Source organism: Varroa jacobsoni, unplaced genomic scaffold (genome assembly GCF_002532875.2).
Source record: "Varroa jacobsoni isolate VJ856 unplaced genomic scaffold, vjacob_1.0 scaffold_1040, whole genome shotgun sequence".
Classification (NCBI taxonomy): Eukaryota; Metazoa; Arthropoda; class Arachnida; order Mesostigmata; family Varroidae; genus Varroa; species Varroa jacobsoni.
In genome coordinates, this window is record NW_019213942.1 from 1 (window position 1) to 21,138 (window position 21,138).

General features: G+C 41.3%; 1 protein-coding gene across 2 annotated transcripts; it reads left to right on the top strand.

Moving 5' to 3' along the window:
- Positions 1 to 402: 402 nt before the first annotated feature.
- On the top strand, positions 403 to 20,726 carry Vdup1 (arrestin family protein Vdup1). 2 transcript variants are annotated; one of them, XM_022843117.1, is made up of 6 exons: positions 415 to 1,484; positions 10,099 to 10,275; positions 10,498 to 10,649; positions 18,372 to 18,581; positions 19,208 to 19,366; positions 19,541 to 20,726. In XM_022843117.1, the coding sequence occupies exons 1-6, from the start codon at positions 1,361 to 1,363 to the stop codon at positions 19,709 to 19,711; spliced, it is 993 nt and encodes a 330-aa protein (XP_022698852.1). In that variant the 5' UTR covers positions 415 to 1,360; the 3' UTR covers positions 19,712 to 20,726. The 2 variants fall into 2 exon arrangements, with proteins under 2 accessions (XP_086826881.1, XP_022698852.1); XM_086970755.1 differs by lacking the exon at positions 18,372 to 18,581 and having other exon boundaries at positions 403 to 1,484.
- The last annotated feature ends 412 nt before the right edge of the window (positions 20,727 to 21,138 follow it).

The window sequence follows — 21,138 nt, forward strand, 5'->3', positions numbered from 1 at the left end:
CTCACGCACGAGCTTCCGACAGATTGTTAAGTCCTTTAGATAGAATGCCTGTTCTATCTCATTTGTCTCTGTCTTCCGCCTTCCGTCCCCGGCCAACTCATTTAATCGTGTGTTCTGTCCGTGTCGACTCGTATTCGGTGATCATTGGCAACGATGCTTCGTCATAGCGCCTTCGCCGTATGTATTTTTTTGCGTTTGACTGTGCCGCCATTCCGTCACCGGCAAAAACGTCACGGCCACTTTCCTGCGTAGGAAGACTTCAGATCTTTGCGCATCGGCTCTTCAGCTCTCCCATCGGTTGCGTCCGCTGCCGATGCGCGTGAGCGTGCGGCCACCCTCTCCCCGATTGCGCGAAGTCCCACCGCAGTGCGCGCGGGTTGTATCGCATCGCCAGCGAGACGACTTCGGAACAGCGACTTCTATCATCATCATCAACAACCGCAGCAGCAAAGACAGCGGCTGAACTGTCTCTAGTGCGATGGTTTCCGCTCCGCCAGAAGCAGATCCGCGCGCGAGCAGCTGACAAACTGAAGTTTATCTGTTGTCTGTCTATTGAAGCGACTGTGGTCTACTAGGCTTTTCAGATTCGACGGACGTTGTCGTTGTCGGAAATTATGGTGAGGACGAGGACGGCATAGCGCAGAGCAGTACAATTAGGCTCGCTGACGACAGAGAGCGGCGACCATGCGCGCACCCGTATATGGTGATCGAAGGCAGACAGTATAGCAAATAATACTTAGTAGTTTTGCTTCTGAGTCGATCTATTTGGTACGGATCTAAGCCGAGTCTGCCCTAACCGCGAGCGGAAAGTCAGTTGCGCAGTGATCGGGCTGAAGTTCATGAAGTCGAAGAAGAAGTGATCACAAACTGGTACCAATTCCTGTACGGTATCTTTTCGTAGCGTGCCAGCACTATTCCCTCACAAAAAAACCGAACTTACGTTGTTAGCTCCGTCGAGATTATGCCCTATGGAAATTGTTGCGGTTTCTCAAGTGCAGCCAAAAAACATACTATACACTGAACAAAGATCTGTGATAACCAGCTGGCTACAATCGGCAAATTCGTAAACAGGTGAAAGACTTAAACTTCGACGTTTTTTTTTCTCTAATACTGAATATACTGGGATATTACTGTGTCGTCGTTGATCTGCTTCGGTGTCGTTAACCATATAATCCCTGGACTACGGAAGATGAAAACCGATGCAATCGAAGGTGCGGCACCACCAAACAACGATCGATTGATATGAACGTTGATGACGTGCGATTATAAGTGAGATAATAGAAGGGTCGAAAAAACAAAGAAGCATTGACCTTTTGTCTTCGTTTACACGACCGGCCGAGGCTTCGACCCACTATCGAAGATGTCGAACCGCAAGTTGGCCAAGTTCTTGATTGTGCTAGACAACGAGAGTCTTCTGTATTTTCCAGGCTCTTTTCTCACCGGGCAGGTAATCGTCGAGCTCGACGATGACACCCCTGTACAAGGTACGAATCTGGCAAACGCATATGCATATGAACGGAAGTGGACTGTCTGACGCTCAGAGGGTATGCAAATAATCTCACGAGGCGGAGACACCCTTATTGCACGATTCCGACGTACGCTCGATCACTATAAATCGTATACACACAATATTGAATTAAAAACTTTTGAACCCATTCGAAATCTGGCCTCAAGTTCGTCTCATGCATTGAAGCTTAACTTGCTACCGTATCGCATGCAAGAATACTTGCAGAGGATACGCAAAATCTATGGGAAGAGTAGCACTATACAAAATTACGCTCTATACCCAGTAAAGCTTTGGAGTTCTCTCAATTAAGAGTGGATTGTGGGCAATAGTTTCAGCTCTAGCTTCTTGTGACATTGACCATAATTCTGCCCTGATACATTTCACCCCTGTCCTGTAGCCATACGGACATCAGCAAGCGTAGTAACTTATCAGTATACGTAACAGATAACTCGTTGGGGAGCGATGACGTAAATGCTTTGCTATTACTTCATCCAATGGTTTGTCACGCAAAAAGATTTTTCGCTTTGCATGTCAGTGTGTCCGTTCGAACATCTGATGTCGAACCCTGCTTTAAAATAGATCTTTCCTTTCAAACGCCCCGCGAACAGTTCGCTTACGTAATGTTCTTCAAACTTAGCCTAAACGGCATTGCATGAAACAAATAGCAAGCTGAGATATTTTCACGCGATTTAATTTGATAACCTCTCCTTTTGTATCAAGCTGATAACTTACTTCATGCATAGCATTGGATGCATGTTTGACCGTTGTTTACATCTTCCATCCGTAGATGTTAGCACTCCTATCACCCAAACCAGTGCGCACATTTATAATAATACGTTTCGGTATTCGTCTGTAAGTATATATTTATTATTTTTACATTTAATCTATATGCTGTAAATAGTCGTCGGCGACACGAATCGTTTCCGTCGGCAGAAGTGGCTTGCCGCGCGGAGCAGGCGCGATCAATGAATCTTCATACACACGTCGACGCAATGGTGGAGCAACATCGTTCGACGTGAGATATTCTGGAATCGAATGTGTACGAAGTATAGTGGCTATGGCCTGACTCAAGGCACGGCCTTCAAGGCTAAAATAATTTTCATATGCACGAAAAAAGTCGCAGAGGATCATCATAGACGATTAGACGCTTGTGGCCGTCATAATGAATAACTATATATGACGAGGTGATTTTTTTTTAACTATGAATAGTTATTGTTCTTTTTAGGCGTTACGGAGCATTTTGTCTGTTGCTAAACGTTTAGCAGTACGCCGCGAGCTGACTACGCTAAGACAGGATGTAACGTCGACTGTTGCCGTGTTGGTAGTAGCTGTCGCCGTTTGATAACCGAAACGCATTATAGGCGGAAAAACTAGAAAATGACTAGATTTATTTCCCTTGCGTCCTGAGACATTCTCATTTGGTGTCGTTAATCTGACAGTCACAGATAAATGGTGGACGGAGGGTAGTTGCGTAACTAGAAAGTTCTGCACGTCCATACAACGGGCAACTTCGCTTGAAGCAACATCGACTAACGACTAGATCGGTATTGTAGTAGTAGAATTAACGCCGCTTTCTGGGAATCAATGCATCGCCCGACAAAATGGCTTCCGGTCAATATCAACTTGACTAAAATAATCGATCGATTAGAAACGAGAATAGAGTCGGTGAGGTTTTTTTCTAGTCTGTTTGAATTTGAAAGAAGCACATTATTCAGCTAGATTACGTCTGCTACACTACATCAAACTCTGTTTACTTTTTCTCGCTTTGGTCGTCACTGACGACAGTGTAGAAACACTGAGCAGTATCCCTGAATCATCATGTATCTTTGTTCAGTTGAAGTTATGTTTATCTTAATTCTAATTCTAATCTTACTGAGATTCTTGCTGCTGTAACAACATCCATCCCCAGTCAAAAGCCTTCCTATCTGACCATTTGTATAGGGCAAACTAGCTTTTAGGTAACCTACCCAGAAGATTGTTCGTTGACGCACTTTAGTTAGCTGCAAATTTTAGATGATTAGGAGCGGGTCTCGCTTTCTCAGGACGTCACTGATCAACTCATTTACTATACATTTTCTCGTACAGTCTCAGTTCGAGACCGCATCTGTTCGTCGACGTTCTGTACATTAATGTCTGCAACGGCTGCGATTGCCCTGTGTACTTCAGCTCTAACGGTTGAACCTGGTCGTTGATTTTTGAATGTACCGTTTTTGCCCGATAATAGCTAATTACTACTATTGGCTCGTTGTTGTCCGACATCGTTGTTACCGCCGTGGCCGTTCCTATTACCCAATCATCTTTCCGCTGCCATAAATCTATCTGGGCCAATAGCAAAACGATTTGGTGGGCGTAACAATGAAGGGCATCTAGCCTCAGAGGTATCACTGTGGACGCGAATACTCAAGGGTACAATCTCTACTTTGTGTTTTTGACGATTCGCTCTGCTGTAGACGTACGTACTTCGCCTCGTAGTCGTAGTCACGATGTACGAGCAGCGAACGCATCGTATCACCCACGAGAGCGTCAACGCCGAGGGCCATTAACCGCTATTACAATAGTCGTGTCGAGTTATGATGCTCGCCTCGTCAGCTAGCCCGCCTTACCGATACACGCATGTAAAGGACAGATGGCTATAAACTATACAGAATAAAAGTCCTTCGTCAGTTTGTTATGGAGCGGAAATGCTTTTCGTCTCATCGCGGCACCGCGCGTTCCCGTCCGCGCTGTGTCGTAACCCAAAGCGGACCTAAACTTAGCGCTAGCGCTAATAATGGAAGTAAAAGTAACTTAAAAATTTCCACTATAAAACGTACCACATGCGACAGATCTTGTGATTTTGACCAGCTGGCTAATGTTGTTGAAATGAAGTGTGCCGTAGCGCAGTGTATTGGTAAGAAGTGTCAGACGTCACAAAATGTTTGAACAGCTGATGATTTGCCTATTATACCGGTGTTCACCGATAGCCTTGATATCACTGACGTACGTTGAGGTAACGCCAATACCTACGCCGGGATGCTGTTGGCGGACAAATTTGCAATTGGCCACGTACGATATTTCCATTTACAGCGCCACTTCCGACTGAAGTATAGCCAAGTATTAGTAGCATAATTTTATGCAGAATTCTCACCCGTACACCATTATTAAGCATTCAGGATGTGAAAAATCGTTGCAACAGCATTGAGATTCCCGAAAGGTCATTTATCGGGTGTGCACCATCACCCAATTGTAGGATTTTCTTTGGTTTCGCGTAAACTTAGCCTTAATATGTGGCTCTTTTTTGTTAATCCAACACCGCACCTTGGTAACAGAGCGGCTGTTCTATTACAGCTCTTGTACGCTAGTGTCCTACAGATCGAAAAAGATCACCGAACGTATCGTCATATTATTACCGAACTGCCGGTTGGGCCGCGAAAAAACAAGCACCTGCAGTAGCGAACACCCAAGGAATCCTTTTGTCGACAATTAACCTCTTCTGCTCTATTCAAGGAGAAACAGAAAAACTTTTTCAAACCTCTCTCTTTCGCTCGACTTACTGTCGACGGACCCAGACTAGCGAGTCATTGGCGTGGAATCAATCGATCGGCGAATGAGCTGAAATCGTGAAATGGATAAATTGACTTTGTCGCTGGACTTCATTTCTCTGTAAAGATCAAAGCTGTTGGTTTCCACCCACTCGCGGCCGTGGGTATCGTCGGCGTTCGGCGTTCAGCGTAGCTCTACGCGGTAGAATTAGACTGCCACCACGCTCGACCGTATGGCAGCGTTGATATGGCGGCCAAATAAGGATGCGGTCAATGAACAGCAATGGATTAACTATGCTATGTTCGAACTGGCCGAGTAACAACGAACCGAGTACAGGCTGCCCTGCAACATTGAAGCGTAATGGCATGGTAATTGGCGTTACCACAGATGACCCAGTGTCACCAAGATGACTCATGAATCACAAATGTAAAAGACAATAATGGAGTGGGCACATCTATTCCATAGTCCGCAGTGAGTATTCCGCAGTAATAAAATATACTATGTTATACACTACGATGTGGTAGGGCTTGGCTTTGGGCAACTATCGGAGATGGAGAAGTTCTCTCGAACCAGCGATATGCTCGAACGGTGAAATATTTCACGTTATCATAGCTCATCATACGGGCAGTTATCTGGTAGACGTGTCGCAGCGAGAAAAGGAGTCAACATAGCATGACTTTTTGTAAATAAATTCAAATTAGATTGCCGTCTCATTGGAAATGTCAGTCGGGTCAAATCGCCACTTACAGAACTCATTAGAACAATACATTGGCGCTTTTTGTTATCGGGCCGGCTTTTGGAGTAGATTCGCCGTTTGTATATGATAAGCGTTTCTGATATAACTTACGTTGCGTCTAATGAACTATCAAAGCGCCGTACAAAATACAGGTCCTGGGCTAGATAAGCTTCCTCATCGTCTCACATTAAGAGTTTCATCGTTCTCAAAGATACGCTCAACTTATTTCGGCACTGAGCAGATGTTCGTGAATCGTGTTTTTCGTACACGATTAAACAACTGTTTCCTTTTTTATATTTAAGCGACTGGCTAAGCACAATGTGCATGACTTGTAGTGCAAGAATTTATGTAGAATTACGCTTTTGTGTAGTTTTCGTATGACACATTAGCTTTACGCATACGATACCACGCAACGTTCCGCGGAGCACGAAGTAAATCTTCGAAACGATGACCATGGACATGAGCCTCCGGGTGTCTTTACCAAATGAGCATGTAAACACCAAGCAAACACCGAAAAAGATCTTCTCAGATGAGGCAACATCCAATTGCATGCGTGACATGCAAGCGGATCAATTCCACGTTTTGTTGAAATTTCGTAAATTTAATGCAACACAGCTTGTTGCCTTAAGTGAAAAAGTTATCAAGAGGCTTTAAGGCCACCTTAGTCCTCCAGCGGAGCTAAAAGGCTGCCATAACAGGTGAAAAGGCATTCAAAAACGCTATAAGCTGACAATATATACTGAGTGGTGTTCGAGTTGTAGTAAAAATTTCTTATCTGACCGTAAGTTCTCTCCGTATCTGACCGTAAGAGAACTGCTTGACAGGGAATCGTACCGTTTATTAAGTTGCACATAATAGGTTTACTTTGTAACGAAAAATCGTGGGATTCATACTATATTCATGAGATTTCCTTAGATTGCTTGATACAACTTTCCGCAACGGGTGTGAAAATTTATTGGATAGCTTGTCTGCGTGTCGAAGCAATTTTTCGTTACTCTGTCTAACGCACAGGATAATTCTTTATAAAAAGACGATTTTTTTGATAACTTTTCCCAGCAAGACAACGGTTGGGAACCTTAACCAGCCGTCAACTACACAGTTTACGTTGTTGTTGATTATCAGAACAATGATTAAATTGTTGACAGACCACAGACAAAAGAGCGGTTTCAAATGTGGGCTCGCTATTTTTATAGCCGTTTATATACGTGAAGTTAATACGTATGAATGCCCGTATATATGTACAACACTGAGTATCTATTATCTCGTCGCTGTCAGTTTTGTTATAATGCTTTCATACGGGTAGCATACGGCCGATGTTTTCATAATACGAAGTTACCCATACATATAAGCGTGAATATATATTACTGTACTTCTGTTCGTGATTGCCAGAATCTAGTCGGTTTTTCTAACTGGGTTGGGTCAGGGTTACTCTATCGGCAATTGCAGCAAGATGGAGCAAAGTACGGCTTCTGTGATGTCGTATCATTCCAATAATTGGATAACATCAACACTGCATAAGAAATATATACACATATCTCTTGCTGATAGATATCTCTAATATGGCCCTGGCGCTCACACAGATTGTATGTTATACTTATGACTATCTGTGGGTAAGACATTATAATGGCAACAGAAAATGACCATTATTCATAACTATGCAAAAAAGAAAATACGCCGCTGCATAGCACAAATACTATGATGGTTCAGCAGAACCAAGCGTAAAGTGATTTAGATTGTTTAAACTGCTTGATATTTAATCGGACTTGATGAGCAGAGAGGTAGATTATCTTTCTTTGGATGAAACGTGTCCATACTTCTGCTTCCGTTATTTTTGTAAGGATCTTTGGGCAGCTGTGGCACTACTACATGCATTTATCTTGATAGCAAAGATGTCCGAACTAAGATCGACTTGCAAGTTGACTGCGCCCTCTAAATCATTACCAATTAGCGCAGTGTTGGATAAGAACGACAGCTTTCTGTATGGCGTATAGCTCAATAAATTCTACACAATAGATTCTTTCTTAAGCAAAATAGCTACCTGTAGCAGATACATGTTACCGCCACCGATCAGGCAAAAATAGGAACCCTGTGTTCGTAGCAAGTTTCGTCTAGGCACTTGAAAAATCAAGGTATAACCACTGTTGTCTTGCAAAAGCTGGTGGTCAATAGTATTTTACAGATTCAAGAGTGGCAGGAGCGATATGCGTTGAATACGGTGGGCGTGGCAAAAGCTTCCATGTCACCGTGGCGTTATCTTGCCAAAGAATGACGCCGTTCCTTCTCGAGAGGAGACTAAGCCTTTATTGGTGCAACGCAGTTGGAATCCTTTCCAGCAGTGCAAAGTAGGTTTTTCGCCATGCAGCGAGGATCTATACGGAATGATGTCTTCAGTGGCCCACCAACACTACACATATGGCGTTTCCTTGTTGTTGCTTTTTACTTTGTATGTGCCAGGCCTGACTCACCGATTGGTCCCTAGTAGCTTTGCTTCATTTAGTTGACCCGTTGAATTCGATTCTAGTTACCTGTGGTAATCCGATTAAAAAAAAATTAATTTTTCGTCTTTTTTTTTTTTACTTGAGTGCAAATAGTTCACTTCTATAAGCCGTGACCTGTAGCGGCAACGCTTGTCGAGGCATATCCTTTACTCATTGATTCCATTTCATCAGTATCAAGGGAACAGAATCGGCTCAGACAAAAAAAAACATAAAAGTTTTGGGCACCAGATTGCTTCGTGCAGATCTACACGGATGGGTGCTGGAAGGCAGCACGACATTCGATCAAACGTATTCGCTGCAGTATCTTTCTAGTATGAACCTGGACAGGAAAGCACATCAAATGTTTCTTGTTCAACTAATCGAACGGCTTCCGGCTTAATTTCATTAGTGAAACCAATGGCAATCTTTTTGTGAAGCTAACATCACTAAAGGCCTGCCAGCGGCGGCCAAATATGAAGTGATAAGGTTTTCTGCGATACCGAAAAAAAGGAACTTCAACGGACTTTTGTTCCGAACGAAGAAGCCATACATCTAATAGCTCTGTAGCAATAATAACTGTGGAACAATAATAATAATGAATTAGCTAATTCTACTAGCAATCGTTTAAAAAAAGCGTAGAACTGAAAGCACTCGTACGATTCGTCGTGTACGAATATAGCCTGGCCAATAGCGAGTCTTTTTGACGAAAGCCTCTTTCTGCATAATGCGCCACGTTGCTATGTATAAAAATTATATCATTTGTCTTAAGGCCTCTTGAAGGTCTTTCAAAACCTTTGAAAATGCAATGGACGACCGACAACCTTACTGACGATCAATGTACGTCTAATGAATGGGAATTAATTCAAAAGTGATTTGACTTTGTGACACAACGCACGGTGCTGTAAATTTAATTATCTTATTCATACATAACAGTACATATTGTTTTTACGTTCTTCAAGTCAAGTCCAACACCTTGTAAAAGATAGGAGGTTAATTCTTGCGAAATCTGCCGAACGAATATTTTTCGTTTTTTGAAAACTATTTTTTTCTTTAGATTCAATTTCGTCGGGCAAGATTCTCAAGTTTATAATTCCAGGTAATCCTCCTTCAACAGTATTATGTAAAGCATAACTGTCACTCCATTATGATACTCCATTACACTGAATAGCAGTATTTCAGTACATAGATATTTTCTGAACGTAGCCTTTTCCTATGGCCTCATTGCTGCACGGTACGAGAGACTCGTACACACAGTCATAGCTGCTGTACTGAACAAGTAATTGCCGAAAGAGCTATGTACTTCTCTTCGACCTTTATGATATCCAATTTATATAAAGTATTGTGCAATCAGCGATACTTTGCTCCTGTGTCCTTCATTCCACTTTCACTCTTTCGTGACGCGTGCTCGTTGCTAACAGCTTAATGATGCTGTTACTGTCACCACAATTATTTTCTTGCGAAGTTCATAAACTATGTCCTTGTGTAAAAAATCGCTCTGTGGATCCTTTGACGGGTACTAATAGCTTCTGCTGCCCAGGCGCCCCATACATCTTTGTCAAGAAGGTCGCTAAAGCAAACGACCTACGATGTCTTACCAGGAGGGCAAGATCCAACGCTATTGATGCACCTGCTTCGTAAAATTTTTTCAGTGTTTTCTAGGTGCTTCGGGGTCACGCAGGTCCAAATGAATCAAGCGCAGTAGTGGTTCGCCGGCGTAATTCGCACGGTTATATTTAAATAGACAGAATGAAAAGGTTCCGAACCGACCTTCGCCTACTCTATATGCACCTCTTTCCTAGTCCACCAACAGATAGTCGTTAAAAAAGCTAACACCGCAACTCATTGTGTTTCTGTAGGCCTATACTTCCATATTGTGGGCGAGGGCATCGTCAAAATGTCAGGAAACGCCAATCAACAGGATAAAGAGAACTACATCGATTTTCGAATGCGACTCCTGGGAGAGAACACTAAACAGTCGGTCGCCTTGTCACCAGGAGTTCACTCTTTTCCCTTCAAGCTTGGATTACCACTTGGTAAGATCCCTAACGTACAACCCTCTCAGTAAACAGTACGTAAAGAGTTATTCTACTGACCGTGCTCTCGGCCGTGATGAGGCCCTCGGGATAGGAACGCTAATATAATTCGCGTGATTTAACTTTAAAGGCTCGACACATCACGAAGAAAAGGCGATAAGTGAGGTTTTCAAGCACATTGTCACAACATTGTTACTGACTGTATGTTACTGTTCGTTACAGGTATGCCATCAACGTTTCTGGGAAAACATGGGTGGGTTCAGTATTTCTGCAAAGCAGCTCTCAAAGAGCCAAGTGGACTGACGCACAAAAACCAACAGGTGTTTATAGTCATGAGCCCTATCGACCTTAACCTTGAACCAAGTCTGCTCACGGTAAGTCGACCAAAATTACCATTGTCAGTCAATTGAGTCAGCTCAATATAAACGCCTTTTGACTTAAGAAAGCTTTGAAATTATTATAGTAAAAAGCAGTCTTTTTGAATCAATTCAGCCTAGGCAGAAACTGAATCGCACGCAATTTCTCTTGTAGCTTTTGACCTACCCTGTATTTTAGCCGCTTGGCTTTGTATTGTAAGCCTTTTTTGACTTAATGTATTTTTCAACAGAACCCCATACCATTTGGAATATCGCTTCTCAAACCCTTCAATTTCGAATAGATCCTATTTTCAAGTTGTTGTAATATAAAAAACATTATAGGCTGTATGAAACAATTGTTCATAAAATAGACAGTCATAGGGCTGCTGAACTGCCATTGGGTTCCCGAGTGGCATTTATAATGAGCCAAAATATGCCCACATGGCACTTGGTCATCCTTTTTGAAATTAGCGTTTATTGAAAACTGGCAGGAGTGCGAAGGTCTAAGCTTAGTCATTTATCTACTTCGGAACAAAAGGAAAGGGCAATTGCTATAGAGCGACGTGTGGTTGTAAGCGATAGCTTATTGTATCTATACGATTCGTTGCGGTCCTAAGAGTCCGCTAATCTACGATGAATCGTACTACTGCAGCCTTGTTTTCGTTATCAGCAAATGATATTTCCTCCGTACTATAATACGTTTCATACATAATCGAAAATTCATTTTCGTCCAGATACGCCGAGTAATGCTAGTTCGATATTAGCTATTGGTGGCTCAGTTTGCACGGCACCTTTAGAAGGAGTAACGCTCGACGCCTCGAGAAATGGCTGTGCAGATCGATTGAAGGTATCTGGAAGTTGTTGGAAAAGGGGCGGACATGAACTGTTCTTTGTGTCCGCTATCGGCGAAGCACCTTTTGTCGTCAGTTCGGGACAGAGTTGTGCGGGTTTGATAGCACGGCAGTCCAACGGACAGTTACGCCACGCACGTATAGACAATGTGCACGCAGTTAGTAAAGCTTAACGCGAGGTTCTATTAAGGCTGAGAATCGCTTGAATGGGCCAAGAAGGCCTTGTTGCTGTTGCGACCGGCGCTTTGATGCTTAAGAGTCCTCAAGACGAAATGTTTAATCGCTGGATAGCCAGTGTATGATAAGCGTAGCACGTTTGGCTGTAGGGTTAGATAAACAAGCAGATGAACTATAGTCGTTTATAATATGTTGCTGTATGTATTCATCTAAAACAAATGCCCATATATCTCGTACCACTGCAAACCGGCGTTTTTTTGTGCAAACGACATATACGTCTTAAAGAATCATATACGTCCAACAAAAAAGATCAAATCCATGGTAAAAATTCAATAGTTCATGGAAAAATATGATTAGGTTGAACCTCGATGTGTGCAAGTACTTATACTCGCTAGATACACTCACACTTAAGATCTACATAGTAGACTAAGTGTGCATAAAGAAAATTCATTTTCTGAAAGCTACACAGTGAATACGCTATATACAGGACAAGGAAAAGATCTCTTGACAATTAAGGTGCTAATTTAAGATCCGATACAAAAATTGACGAATTATTGCAGTAACAAACGCGTCCGTTTAGCAAAAACCTGACAACTTTCAAAAGGCTTCTTTCTAAATTTTCCTATAACAGTCTGCCCCCCCCCCCCCCCATCCTATCTAATATTCCATACATACGCACTGAGCCTTGCAGTTCACCTGGCTAATGCTTAATTTTTGGCCGCTTCGAAAAAGGTGTGTACGTTTTAAGCTCAAGTTTTTGAAGTTTTAGAAAGTTGGTTCATTCTGTATCTGGGCTAAAATCACTGTGGCCTACGGCATTGAAGTTCAAATGGCGATTAGTTGTTCGACCCCGTTCTTGTTTTCATGAAGCATAGATATTAGCAAAGGGACGGGAGCATTGTTGAGTTGGCCTAAAGTACTTTAAGCTCTTGCACCACTTGGCATTTTTATTTGGACGAAAAGTTCTTTATTGTTTTGCATTATAGGAATTTGTACAAAGCACATATTACTAGCTGTCTGCAGTTGCTGGTGGCTGTAATACGAAAAATAGTTTAGCTAAAACAGAAAACGTAATACGCTATCTGTAGTGGCAATGGCTGGATGGAGCCTAAAGCTTTTTCTGTTAGCGAGCCCGTTCGCGCCCCAACGCAAAGTTTCAGAGACTAAAACGAAAATGTAATTGCTTTGTTTGTACAGAAAAGGGCAACATTTTGACCAGCTGGTTAAAGATAGGTCATTATCACATAAAATAGGGAAACGATGTGTTATTACGATCCGCAGAAATTTTTTTTTTCGCATACAAAAAGACGCACGTTTTTGAACAGGCACTATATTTAGATCGTCCAGATATTCTAAATAATATAGATTATTGCTTACTGTCGTATATCAGGGTCGACTTTTAGGCGAATAGGATAGAGATTTGGACTAGCATTTCTATGTGAAATAATGCCTACGGCTGTATAGGGAGTAAAACATTTAAGGTAATTTTTTTGATTTAGCTAAAACTAGCAAGGCTTTTTCGTGTGTCTATCAATCTGGTGTCAGAAGTGACGTTCTAATTCGAATATTTTTTAAACAGCGAAGCCAGCGAGTGTCTATTTGCCGGGCACCCTTTACAAAGATTCTAGATTTGTCGCCTATACTTTACGAACTGGAATCCGCAACCTTGATTTAGGTTTGGTAATCACTATTATCTGGAGATTTCGCACTAGATGACAAACTTTTCAATGCATATGTACGTGTATTAGGTTAATATTCATTGACTTATCATTTGCATTAATTCGTCGACCTAACCGCTCAGGACATGCAAGCAGGGTTGGTCGATAGTTTATGAACCGCTGGCAAGTTTATCTCAATAAAGCGAGGATTGGAGCCGCAATACATAGTGCGTTGTAGAATACGCGAGTGCGCCACAGAGTACTCTATTTTCATTACGTGCAAATGATGCTTACTCATTTGTGGCTATGTGACACTGAAACATCTATATAGCAAATTTACTCATGTTCAAGCGTACGGCAAAGTCAAAAAGAGAAACATTCGGTCGAGGGTGATAACGACGATCTAAGATGACCAGGGCGGGGTCAGAACCTCCCCACTTCCGCACAATTATACCAGTAATGCGGCTAAGATGCTTTACGTTAATAGTATCTACTTGCAAACAAAAAAAATAATTTTGCTGTTAGAGCACCTGTGTTCAATTGGAAACAACTCATCTAAATATTACCTTGATTGGAAAATATTTTCCATAATATTGGAGACCAAAATAGACATATCTCAAGACGCATTCACCGCACCTATTTGAAATTTTCAAAAAAAAAATGCAAATTAGGAAGTTAAGGTTTAAGTAAAGAGGTAAACTAGGTATTGATTAAATTTAGTCGAGCCAAGTCAATATCTTGACAGTGATACTGGTTTAGCCGCTGTTGTCGCAGCTATATCGAAGAAACAAGAAGACATGTGACGTTTTGCTTCATCTGTAGTGTTTGTCTGCAATCTGTTTATATTATAGGTACTACTAGAAGCCACTCTTTTGGAGCATCCTTAAAAGTGAGCGTCTGCCAGAAGTGAACTCATCGTCAATGCAAGTGCATTATCGCATTTTTGGAAAATGGCCTATAAATATATTAGAACGTCGAATGTTTGCTTGATCTGCTTCAGACTACGTGCGCTGAGCAACGCTGTAGGACGATAGGTGCACTTATAGCATGAGCCAAGGCTACAATACGTTGACACTTAGTAATATAACTGTTTTTAATTTAGTTAATCTCAAATCAAAACTCTTTTGCGAAAGCACTCAGTTATCTCTGTGTGATGGCGATGTCGACGTCTATACCAGCTCCATAACGCGGCGCTTCCTGCACCTCATGTAATTTCTGCTCAATTTTATTAAGAAAAACATAATTTATTTGTAATATAGTTCATCAATTGTTTCAGTTTCCGACTACTGAGAACGTTCGATGCGTCCAAATCCACAAAGCGGATCATTGCCGCGGTCCAGAAGTAGCTGTTCCCATTGAACCACCACGCGTAGCCCTATCCCTATCAGAAAGATATGTTTATTCTTTGTCCTGTCGTTGGCGATGCAGCACAAGTTAAAAAGGTTGGATGGATTAACCTTTTCTTTTGCTTTTCTATCTCGATATCTTCACGTAAATTTTTTCATCATGTTCAGTTATGCTTGCAACAGAGGCCGCGGTGGATCTGCTCTTGCGGCTGCTGCTTCTGATGCGCGTCCCGCCTAGGCAATGGCATAGCAGCAATGGAAACACTATTGACAATAGCGGACGTCTACGGTGATGGCATCGTTCACCGGTTAGTTAGTCGTCACCTGATCAGTCGAAAACGAACGCGCGCTACCTTAGCGCCGTGGCCACTTCGGTGCGCCGATGAAATGTGGGTGTCGGAATACCAAAGAGCCGACGTGACGTGATGTAACCCTGGGCTATTCTGGTCTGCCAAAATGGTGTTCGCTACTTTATTAGGATTTGCCGTAGTACCGTTGTACACGGCGAATCCTGACCAATTGTCGACAGGCGGACCCTACAATGGTGGCGTGTGTTGCTCGTCAGAGTCACAGAAACGACGCAACACCTGCGTTACGAGAACAGTTGCAAATCGTATCTAGTCGCAGCGTAGAATGCTGCTTGTGAAGACATCGGCTCTTGTGACGGACAAAACGGAAACGCCGCTTATATTCTTAAGCTGATGCAGGCTTAAGACTCATTAGAACATAGATGTTATTTTTTGCGCATACTTTGTCGGCAAAATCGATTCTAAGAACAATATCCGTTAAAATTATTTCTCTAATTTTATACAACATTTGTAGAAAATACTATGAATGGCCTCATTTTCCTTGAATCATTATTCGGATACCGAAGTATGCTCCATTAGATCCTTCTTCGTGCTTATAATTAAACTTAAAGACCAAATAATACACAGAGAACTTAGCAGTTATACCAAACACAGATATAAGGAATACCTGAAAAAAAAAAAAGGAAAAATACAGTGGATATATATGTCTGAAACTTCAAAATCAAACATTGATCCTTATCCCAGCAGTTAGACAATAATACAGAGATGTCACCCTTATTTTTTAACCGATTCTCTATTTAATCATGCTATCACTCCTTTAGATAATTGCTCACAATTTTAAAAAATCATAGTTATATTATTAGTTGAATAGTTAGCTAACAACATGTCCCCTTTGTTCACATAGAGGTCAAAGCTCTTTTGCGCGTCACCTGCACAACATATAATATCAACAGTACTAATTAATTTGCTTGTTTTGAGTTTGTTTTGAGCTTTCTTTTTTTTTTTTTTGTTTCTTTTTGAGTTTGGGTTTTGAGAACTGCTCTCTTTCGCTGGGGAAAAATTAATAGAAAAGCAAAAGCCTTTTGGGACTGCCGTTCACTGTGCAATATCTGTGTTAGTATCAGTGTCTGTATGTACATATGTATATCTAAGTAAGTACTATAATGTGTCAGCGGGTTTCCATTTTTTTTTAGAAAATTTTTCAGACCGTTATGACAGCTTCATTCTCACACACAGTGTGCGGTGACGACAGCTTTGATGGAAGCGCCGAGGCCATTTCATGTTAGGGCACATACGCGGTACTCAGGAAACCTTTCGTCTTCGTATACAGATTTATCTCCCCTTTTTTCTAGATAGCTAACGTTCGTCTGTGCCTTTGTGCATTGGATGCCGACGTCAGCGACAGCGCCGTTATTTAAGACACTATCCTGGGTTTATTCGGAATTGCATAATGACACCTATAATGGTATTTTCCGAAATAAGAAACGCCGATTAAACTAATAGTTATAATATATAATAACATAGCGAGTATAGTAACAATTGAACGAAGCTGTTTAAAGAAAGCAAACATATTTGGCTAGTATAAAGGACTAGACCACTCTCCTGTAGGACAACACTAACTTATAAAAGTTAATGATTTTAATCTAGTTTGTGTCCGTGACAAAAGTATGTGAAGCAATGATCACAGAAATAACATTATTGATATAAGCAAAGACGTGATCGAGCCATGCTTATACTTACGTAATTTAAGACAAGGATATCACTGGAAAAGGACGCCGTGGGCACGATTACCGCCTTCATGAACGTGTTATTTACAGGTCTAAGGTGAAATTTATGCGTCTCAAAATTAAATAACGGAATATTTTGCGCAGATCTCCCTATAGTGACGTATCTTATAAATCCACGGTTCATCCACGGTTTTTTTTTAAACTTGTTCTCCATGTAAAGTGGCTAAGCGAGTTTCGATTCAACCCTCGAATAGATTATTACGTATCTACAGCGTCTGCATTTACTTTCAGCGTCCATCAACAATATGAGCGACAAAACAATCTTTCCGCATATTGATATCCCCCCACTACTTACTTGCCTAAGTCAACGTAAAGGTCTTTATGGCACGTTTAAGAACAACCACGCTCGCTGTTGCACTAATGCCCATAAAGCGCGGCAATGTTAACAACAAGAGCATGTGGAAAACAGTGCACATCAAAGGGATGGGAGCTCATTTTGCTCACCCATTTCCTCCGTTTGCATTACCACTCAGCGTCATAACGGCGACGCCCTTACTTTACGATGATGGCCGTTTCCTTAGTGTAGTACGATAGTATGGCGGTGTTTATGGTGTCATCCGCCCGCAAAAGAGTCCCCATTCCACCCATTATAATAGTTCGTTTACCGATGAAGGGCTCCTGTGTAGCCACACCCCTTTCTATCATGATAACACTACAGTATATAAGTTTCAACTAGCGCCACTACAGTGACTTGATGGTGTGTATATCGTATTGCCATTGTTGGGTAGTCAGTAACGTTCTTAACTGTGGCTGGCAGCTGTTTATCACGGCAATACCTTCAGAGCTACCAAGTTTTTATATCGTAATAGGAAATGAAACAAGTCTGATTTATTCAGCGATGTCGATTCCTCTATGCTATAATTTGAAAAAAATATAGCCACTAACGAGATTGCTTCAAGGACGCACATATTTTTCATTCGACGATAAAGCTCTATTTTGACCAACGCATCCGCAACAGCATCAACAGTTATACGGGGTAGTTTAACGTCGTTATCAGTATGTGCCCCTAGAACGGTGTCCTTCGAAATAATTGAGATTTATGTAATGTGGAGTTCAGTGTTACGTTAGTATGAGTTAAATCGTAGGTCGGTTCGTCGTACAATTGTTGCAAAGATTGAGAATTTATATGTTTACTCCTGATCCATAAAAAACAAAAAAAACGGAGAAAAGATATTGTTTCAAGTGGCAAGGACTTTTTAAGCTGTGATTTTTTGCCCTTCAAATTAACCGGCATTATACGCAGGTAGCTAGGTCATCTAGACAGCCGTAGACCGCATGATCTACTAACGATTAGAAATCAGTTCTAACCGGCCCAAATGTCAAGTTGCAAAGTCCTTTCCCAATTATGGAACGTCCATTACAATCATTTTTCGTTATCAGATCTAATCATTTGTAAAATGACTGCTTTATTACTAGCAAGGCTTCCGTTGGCGTTCGATATAGCCAATGATATTTCGGTCGACGCAAGTATGTCTGATAGCTATTGTGCGTACGTATACTCTTGTGCATCCTTTTTACCGCAAGGAAATAATAATAGTTATATCTATATACGATAGAATTAATTTATGGCTATTGTCACCGACTAGCGAGAAAGAGTGTTGACTTGTTTTCAGCAACCATTCAACTGTGAAGTGCAGGAAAAGGTCGGCCAGGGCTGCTTTTCCACGGGAATGATCAATTGTCGAGTTCGTCTCGACAAGGGGGGATACGTACCTGGTGAAAGCATCGGCTTGAAAGCTACGATCAACAACCAGTCGAGGGTCGCTATCAAGAAAACAAAAGCTATCCTAACTGAGACGATCCAGTACACCGCCAAAAATAAGGTTCATTTTAATATAACGAATACCGAACTTTATTTATGCAAGATCAGTATTAATATCGTGTCGAAAATCTCCTTAGCTGAGTCAATGCGCAGTTCAATGTGAATCAATATGAGAGTTGTCATACGCACCATGCGTCGTCTAATCTGGTATGATTCATTCGTTGCTGTTCGCTTGTCTTCTATGATAGGAGACAAGAGACCGTAGTGGCATTCCTCTTTCAAACGTAAAAATCTAATTTGTTTATTGACTAAGCTGGTTAGTTACGTTTAATTACCTAATTAATGAGTTGATACGTGTTTTGCGGTTGACAACATGGTTAACTATTACAATTATTAACGCCTATGAGGTGTTTACGTATTACGAGCACAGTTACTAGTACTGTCGCTTCGCTCTTCCACTACGAGAAGTTTTCTCGTAGAAGAAGAGGATGAAGAAAAAGACGAATCTCACGGGAACTCGGAAGCACCGGGCCTCCGGTTCTTAATTGGCTGGGCACATTGATGCGGTCTTGGACCTGGAACTTCGTCAATGAAGTAAATTACGACAATTTAGTTTATCATTTATTGTGCGACAGCTAGTATACTAGTTTGATCTGGATAACAGAACTCGTTTTACCGATACTTCAGGTCGTTGCGACGGAAATTCGCGAACTGGCAACTATTGAGAAAGGGAAGATCGAGCCCCGTCAAATTTCCGATTGGGACAACGAGCTTCTCTATATACCGCCTTTACCGCCAACGAACCTTCGGGGATGTCATCTCATCCGTATTCAATACGATGTTTTCGTAGGTATCCAATTATATTACTTCAGATTCTTACACATGCTAGCTACGCCAAAACAGATGCGCCTTTTAAACGAACAGTATATACTGAATTTTTCTATTTCAATATACTTGCCTTTTTCAGCTTCCATTATTTTATCTATGACGGACCCAATAGTTGTCTTTGTTCCTTCGCAGTTCGTTGTCATTCTGAAGGGCTTACAGAAGGACATCCGACTTCAATTACCCATTCTGATGGCAACATATCCTCTACGGAATCCAGATGGAACTCTTAAGCGCGGTCGAAATCCTGCACATTTTCCATCCGTCTTACCTATTTTCAGGCCAGCGAGCGAGGTCAAATATTGATCCTACAACAGGACCTTTCACATGGTATAGTTAAAGACTGCAGCAATGGTTAACCACTGTGTGCATACGGGGCACTGTAGATACTTCGTCGTGTTAGCGAATCTACTGTTACATGATACTATTAGATATAAAACACTAAGCTTTTTGATTTCAAGGAAGAACAAAACGTTTAGTTATGATAGAACGTTGACTCTTGGATGAATGAATGAGTATCCGCCCTGTACTAGAGCCAGTTGGCCACGTTTCAATTATTCCATAGGACTTATTTGGGTTATAGTAGGAAATCTGCCGAGGTTGATAATTAAGTCGTAACTTACGAGGGTAATAGCAAAAAATGTAAGCACGATTTAATTGAAGTCATTTCAGTAAACCTAGCGCTGTGTAGGTAAACATAATTGTTAGAATTAATTTAAACAGGTCATTCAGTGTAGGCTGAAATAGCTTAGACAACCAAATCCATCGAGTACTTCCTAGGCCTGAAGAGAAAGGTGTAATAAATAAATAATAGAGTAAAATAATAGAGCAAGGAAACAGTTTAGTCATTAATAACTGAGAGATTAAATAAACGTATTGAGCTGAATTTATAGAATTAATTGCGTTAGGCAACGGCACTTGAATGCAAGGTTATGAATATCAGTGAAGGATATTTGGCAGCGAGAGAATGTCATGCTCAATCATCAAGTCGCGGTGTTGCCCTCTAATGCAGGGCGAAACGGTCGCGGAGAGCATATAGAAGGAGGAATGTTAAAATAATTGCATATTTTTTTATTTATTTTTAATTTAATATAAATTATTCTAAAACATAGTATATTTTCTCAGTCAAGATTCCGGCACCCTTTGCCGTCAATAAGTAATCGAGTCGAGGAGCAACTGCTTACCTGAATATCGAACTGAAAGCTTTTAATTACGGCTAATGTCATGCTCAGAGTGTGTCGACTAACGGCAAATATATGCATTTGTTGTTGATCTGATGTGTATTTAGAAAGCAAAATCCAATAAAAGTTAGACTATTAAATCATTGTCGTTTCTTGCACAACAGTTCTACGGTCAGAAACCTAAACAAAAACTTCACAGAAACACATCTCATTTTGTACTAAATTTTCTTGAGACGACTCACGTATTCAGCATGTTTCCGTTGCCTCTATATTTAGTTCTTTACCGTAAACACTATGACGACCAATGAAGAAAATAAATGTAAATTCATTGGTTCCAGATGAGGCGCAAGTATGATAGCTAGGATACATTAAGTAACAGTAGTCCAGAGTAAACGCCTCGAGGGCGAAACTTCTATGAAAATCGTAACGTCCTGTATATCCACCTAAAAGTACGTGAACTGAAAAATGCGTCACTGTCAGATCATCAAAATGAAAACGCTATACAATTAGAACGTTACAAAATGTGGTTCCACTTATCGACTTGAGCCTGGT